General features: G+C 56.6%; 1 protein-coding gene across 2 annotated transcripts; it reads right to left on the bottom strand.

Annotated features, from left to right (window-relative positions):
- Window positions 1-2,133: 2,133 nt before the first annotated feature.
- On the bottom strand, window positions 2,134-3,300 carry SOX1 (SRY-box transcription factor 1). 2 transcript variants are annotated; one of them, XM_060079687.1, is made up of 2 exons: window positions 2,487-3,216; window positions 2,134-2,411 (listed from the first exon to the last, which is right to left on the bottom strand). In XM_060079687.1, exons 1-2 carry the CDS (start codon window positions 3,145-3,147, stop codon window positions 2,134-2,136), a joined length of 939 nt encoding a protein of 312 aa, XP_059935670.1. In that variant the 5' UTR covers window positions 3,148-3,216. The 2 variants fall into 2 exon arrangements, with proteins under 2 accessions (XP_059935670.1, XP_059935668.1); XM_060079685.1 differs by having other exon boundaries at window positions 2,134-3,300.
- Between the last annotated feature and the right edge of the window lie 3,071 nt (window positions 3,301-6,371).

The raw sequence follows: 6,371 nt of genomic DNA, 5'->3' as shown, positions 1-6,371 counted from the left end.
AGAGCATCACAGAATTTCCTCTCCCAGAGGGGATTGTGTGTGGCATTTATTCCCAGACTATCTCACTATCTGAAGATGCTGTTCTGCTCAGCAGTCCCTATGTATCCAAACATATCAGATTGCTAAAGAAAAAAAGAGAGAGAGAGAGAGAGGGGGAAAAGAAAAAAGAGGGAGACTTTATTATCTTGTTAGAAAGAAGCAATTGACGTCGTTCTTGAAATTTCTGCAATCACCTTAAGCAATGAGTGGTTGAAGCAAAATTATCAAAGTGACTCCAAAAAATTACACATGTCAATTGTCAGGTGAGCATTTTACTTAAAGCTATTCTCCAGCACAGTTCTCATTAACCCGCTAGCATAGGCCCATGTTTGGAAGTATAGTCTATGCTCATTGCAGGACCAAAAAAAAAAAAAAAAGTTAAGAAAATGAGGGGTTGATGAAATCAACATATTTCCATCTGGCCTAAAAGTTTGTTCTTTTCAAAAATATTTCATCTTTATGCTGTGACTAATGTCAAAACGTATTTGCTACAGTATAACTTTTAAATGCAATATTTAATGCTGTCAGATTACTTGAAGACAAAGTTTTACAGAAAACTTTAAAATCCAGAAAAAAACTGCAATGTACCAATAAACACCTAGAAAAAATATAATTAAAAAATTTAAAGCATCAAACAACCTCAGATCTCATTAGGAATAATAAACACCGCATTTTGCGTTCACATCGGTTAACAACTTGCATCCCAGTGTCACGGCGGGACATGTGGGGCGGTCGGTTCTGCGTGTGTGAAAATCCAACATAATTATTTTGTCCCTTTCCAAGGAGACATATACCAGAGGGAGGGGCTGAGGACAGACGGAGGGGGCCTCGGTTGCAGTACATTTTGGTTTAGCGAGTGCGTTTCCGTGAGCCAAATTCAGAAAATTCCACTCGCAATCTTGTTAACTGCCCGGGAGTCGGGGGCCCCCGCGCCCCCGCCGTGGTCTCTGTCATCCATCCTTGGCCTGGTCCCGCCATTGGGGTCTTCTCTCCTCCCTCCTCCGCCCCAAACTGCACTCAGGTCCCGGGCCAGCTGCAAGAGGCAAAGCCCGAAACCAGGGATCGCAAAGCCCGCCGGCAGCGGCCGGCAGCTATAAACTACACACCCAACGGCCGGACTACAAAACTAAATTTCTTTTTTTGGGGGGGCAATTATTTCTCGTTCCGTAATAATAATCTACCGATTTTAACTTCCCTCCGTTCCTCTGAATGCAGCTCCATGAAAACCGTACCCTCTCTCCCCTGGTGTTCCCTCAGTTTTAGTTCATGCTGATAATTTTTCTTTCTCCTTAGTCAGATTTAGTGATTGTGTTTTGAGCTCATAAAACATGAATCTAAATTTACCACGTTTCAAATTTAGGGGGAAAAACCGGACTTTTCTCTCTCCAATTTATTGACTCAAAGCTCGATGCATTTTTAGGGTGGAGGTTCCTTTACCGTTTTGAGAAGAAAGGCTTTTCAGGAAACTATGTACATAATCTGAATCCTCCTCCCCACACCGCAACGCCTCCAATAAAAACTTCACAACGCGTTTACATGAAATAATACAAAACAAAAAACCGGAAATGCTCAGATACAGAGTTTTACAAAACCCAGAATAACGCTGCCGTCTGAAAGGGGTGCGGGTGGGCATCTCTTGGTATAAATTAACCAACCAACCCCCCAAGGCGGTAACGACCACCAAAAGCGTGTATTTGGCTCTGGCTCACTACACCGATAACAAATGAGAACAGCTCCCCGCGTCGCCGGCACCCGACGCCGTCAGGAGGCGATGCGGCCGGAGGGCGGGCGCGCGGCCGGGATAGAAAAAAGCTGGCGTCGCCTCTCGCTTGGTTTGGTCTCTGTGTCCCCTCGAGCAAAGAAAACGCTTTCTGCCTCCGCGGGTGATAAATACTGTACAAAAAGTCTCAAGAAAACACCGAAGTTCAGTCTCAAACGCACAACGGTCCCGCCTAGCTGTCCCCAGGAGCTCCCGGTTAGGGGGCCCGGGTGTCACCTGGTGCTCGGCGCCAGTGTTTGCCTGTTTACGAGAACGTGGAAACGTCTGTACAAAAGCCAGGCGGCGCGTCGCCGGCCGCAGGGCCCCCCGCGTCCCTAGATGTGCGTCAGGGGCACCGTGCCGTTGACGCCCGCGCCCGCGCCCTGGTAGTGCTGCGGCAGCGAGTGCAGCCGGCTCTGCGCCGCGGCTGCGGCCGCCGCCGCCGGGTCGCCGCCCTCGCCGGCCGGCAAGTACATGCTGATCATCTCGCGCAGGTCCCCGGGACACGGCGCCCGCGAGTGCGCCGGGGCCGGCGGGCTGCCGCTCGGCTCCGACTTGACGAGCGAGCCGAGCGCGCCCAGGGCGCCCGACGACGCGGCCGCCGCCGCCGCCGCTGCCGCCACGGCCGAGTTCTGGTGCGCGCCGCCCGCGGCGGCGGCGGCGGCGGCCGCGGCGCCGTAGGGGAGGCCGCCGTAGCCCGAGGGCGAGGCGCTCATGTAGCCCTGCGAGTTGGAGATGGGGCTGTACTGCAGGGCGCCCATGTCGTAGCGGTGCATGGGCTGCGGGTTGTGCGGGTGCGCGTGCGGGTGGTGCGGGTGCGGGTGCGCCGGGTGCGCGTGCGGGTGCGCGCCGCCCGCGCCCGGATGTTGCCCGTAGGCCAGCTGCGCCTCCTGCATCATGGCCGCGGCCGCCGCCGCCGCCGCCACCGAGCCGGGGTAGGCGCCGTTGGCCCAGCCGTTGACGTGCGCGTAGCCGCCGGCCGCCGCGCCACCCGGGCTCTCGAGGCGCTGGCCCACGGCCGCGGCGCCCACACCCACGCCCACGCCCATGGCCACGGCCGCGCCGCCGCCGCCCGCGCCTGCCGCCAGCAGCCCGCCGGCCAGCGAGTACTTGTCCTTCTTGAGCAGCGTCTTGGTCTTGCGGCGCGGCCGGTACTTGTAGTCCGGGTGCTCCTTCATGTGCAGCGCGCGCAGCCGCTTGGCCTCGTCGATGAAAGGCCGCTTCTCGGCTTCGGACATGACCTTCCACTCGGCGCCCAGGCGCTTGCTGATCTCCGAGTTGTGCATCTTGGGGTTCTCCTGGGCCATCTTGCGCCGCTGTCCGCGGGACCACACCATGAAGGCGTTCATGGGCCGCTTCACCCGGTCCTGGTTGGCCTTGGCTCCCGCGCCGCCGCCGCCGCCGCCGCCGCCACCGCCCGCCCCGGCCGGGCCCGACAGGTTCGTGGGGGCCTGGGCGCCGCCGGGCGAGTGCAGGTCGGTCTCCATCATCATGCTGTACATCGGGGCGGCTCGCGGGTTCACCGGCACCGCGAGGAGGAGGCCTGGAGCATAGACGGCCGGGGGGCGGGGGGGGACGGAGAGGGGCTCAGACGGAACGAGCCGTGGGTCGCGGGGAGAGGTCCTGGCAGAGAGAAGAATGGGGAGAGGTGGAGGCGACAGCAACAAAAAAGAGGCAAAAACACACGCACTTAGCGCCGGTCCGGCTCACAGGTGGAAAGTTTCTCTGCAGCACAAACCACTTGCCAAAGAGGCCGAGGGCCGGGATCGCCGTCGCCGCCGCAGCCGGGTCGCCCTCGGCGGAGCAGTGCAAACAGGTTCAGTCGCGGCCAAGTTGCAGCTCCACTTTCCGGGACGCGAGCGGTGCGCGGGGCCCGGCCCGGGGCTCGCCGCCGCCGCCTCCTCCTCGCCCGCCCGCCGCCGGAGCCTCCTTTCTCCTGCGCTCGGTTCTCGGCGGCCTCCAACTCCGGGGCTGCAACTTCTAGCAGCGCGGCGCGCCGCGTGCGCTGGGCATGTGCCGGTCCCAGGTGCCCGTGGGGAGCGAGGCGCCGAGGGGGGAGCGGGGGGGGGCGGGGGGGCGCTCACGGTGCCTCCGGGGAGGGGGGCCGGGGGCAGCTGAGGGAGGGCAGGCGCGCAGAGAGGGCCAGAAAGCAGGGCGGCCGAGCCCGGGATGGGCTGCCCGCTGCCTGCCCGGGGCCGTGCGCTCGGAGCGGAGGCGCACGCGGGGCCGGCGGCGCGCGGGGCCCAGCAGCCATACGCCCGGCCCGGGCTGCCATTAAATGAGCGCGCCGCGGCCAATGGGAGCCGGCGGCGGCGGTGATTTGCATGGCGCGCTGGCGAGTGACGTGGGGAGGGAGTAGAGGCGTCGGGCGCGGGCGGCGGAGCGGGGAGGAGGGGGAGGGAGGAGGAGGAGCGGGGGCAGGAAGGAGGGGGGGAGGAGGCCCGGGAGGGGGGGTCACAGCCACGCTGCTTCCTGAGCGCGCGCGGCGGCGGCGAACCCCGAGCTCACCCTCCTTGCCTCTCCCCGCCCGCGCGCTCCGAACGATTAACGATTGGGTTTAAAAGCGAAGACGAAGAAAGAATCCAGCGGGGCGGGGTGGTGGTGGCGGGGGAACGCAGCCCGGAGCCTTGTTTAAAAGAGCGCAAAGGAGACCCGGCTCCTCCTCGGCTCCCCTGCCAGCCAGCTCTGCGCCTGCTGGGAAGGGGAAAGTTGGAGGCCGAGGCGGCATCCTCGCCCTCAGCTCGGCCCGAGGGCTGGAAAGCAAGGGCGCGCCCTTGGGAGCAGGGGAGACCGTCCTAGGTACACAACTGGAAAGCCCCCCTCTCCCCGCACCGCGCGGGCCCTCCTACGAGGCCTGGGCAGCTCAGCCCCCCGCCCTCCCACGGATGCACGCTTCACCGCCGCTGTGCTGAAGTTCTCCAGTGCCCCCTCTCGTAGGCCAGGCCTCCGCGGTCCAGGCCGCGATAATCCCGTAACGGGGAAGCATTTGTGTCGGGCTTGGCTCCACAGCTGCTTTTAGCCTTAGCCCTGAGCTCTTATTTTGGAGGCGGGGGGTCTCTTAATGAGCCTAGGGGTTGTAATCACGTGGTCTTCTCAATTTGGCTTCTTCCTCCTGAAAAGGAATTTCTGGGAAGGTTGAAAACAAGATCTATCTGGAATCTAGTTACTCAACGACAGTTGAAAAAGTTTGTTGAAATCGCAAAAGAATTATCTAGCCCACGCTCTCTTGGAGCGAATCTTCCACAAGCCGTTTGCCTAAGAACTGCGAAAGCTCCGTGAACGGAGTGGGGCCCACCTGAACCCGAATCGGAAAAGCGAGGCCTCGGGACCGAGTGACAGATGCCGTTTTCCTGCATTATGCAAACGAGAGGCCTGTTTCCTGGAACGATTAAGGCATAGACCTGCGGTTATAATTCTTAAACCTTGAAGGGTTCTCAATATCGGGAAGTACAAGAGATTTCCAAGCCCATTCTCAAACACCATTGCGCTCACGCTGCCGGTACAATCCCAATGGTATGAAAGTGGCCCAAAGACTTGCAGAAAATCAATGACAGTCCAAGCATCCCTCCAGAGTCCTCATGGAGTAACGGGGGCGTCTCTGTGCGCTGCAGAGGGAGGTGTTTAGGAGATGCCTGGTGGGTAAAGTGGAGCCTAAGCAAAGCGGCCCGACTGACCATACTGTAATAGAAATAAACATATAATGATGATGATGATCATTACAAGAGGAGTAATAATGATGTTTAAGTATGTTGGTCAGTGAATACATGACGCCTCTTCCCTCCTCCCCCCATTAAAAAAAATGCTGCCGTTGTGAATTTCCTGACCCTATTGCTTGTCCAAGGTACAGGAATAATGCTTTCTTTCCTCTCAATTACTATGATTATTACTGTAGGCTTTTTTTTTTAATTGCAGGGTTGCTACAGTATGCAGTGCAAGAGCAAATTGGTCTCTGCAGATTAAACTGCTTTCATTTCAGGCCATTCAGCATTTAATAGTGAACTCATCAAATAATATATAATTATATTAGAAAGGAAACGTCATTTCATATTTATTTTTCACTAAATGTCTAGGTTATAAACTTGGTTATCAACTGCCTTCTTATTTCACCAGTCGAGTTTGTTAAACCTTTTGATTTGTTTCATGCACTACCTCCAAATATCAGTTACATTGTGAATGAACAAAAAAAGAACAAGAATACTGTTTACGAATGCTACAGATCTGTTTCTCCTTTGATAATTTAGGAGGCAATGGGTGTGCCGTGTGATCCAGTGTGTTATGGAAAGTCAGCAAGACTGAAATAAAGGAAATGGTTTACAAATTATAAACTATATTATACACTTAGCAATTGAAAGATTTCTTTCCTCTGCTTTTCAATTTAGATTTTAAAATAAACAGCCTAAGCCCCCCTGAAAATACTTCGTGTGAATCAGGCTTTGGCACATTCTTTTCCATATCAATGGAGCAATTTATTTTATAAACACCCTGCTCTCCAGTGCGCACTGCTGGAAGGCTTTATGCTTTGGGGAGCTTGGATAGCTGACTTTGAAATGGGCTGGTTTCTTTCTACCATAGT

This window comes from Mesoplodon densirostris, chromosome 17 (assembly GCF_025265405.1).
Source record: "Mesoplodon densirostris isolate mMesDen1 chromosome 17, mMesDen1 primary haplotype, whole genome shotgun sequence".
In the NCBI taxonomy this organism is placed as follows: Eukaryota; Metazoa; Chordata; class Mammalia; order Artiodactyla; family Ziphiidae; genus Mesoplodon; species Mesoplodon densirostris.
This window is presented reverse-complemented; position numbering and strand designations above follow the sequence as displayed.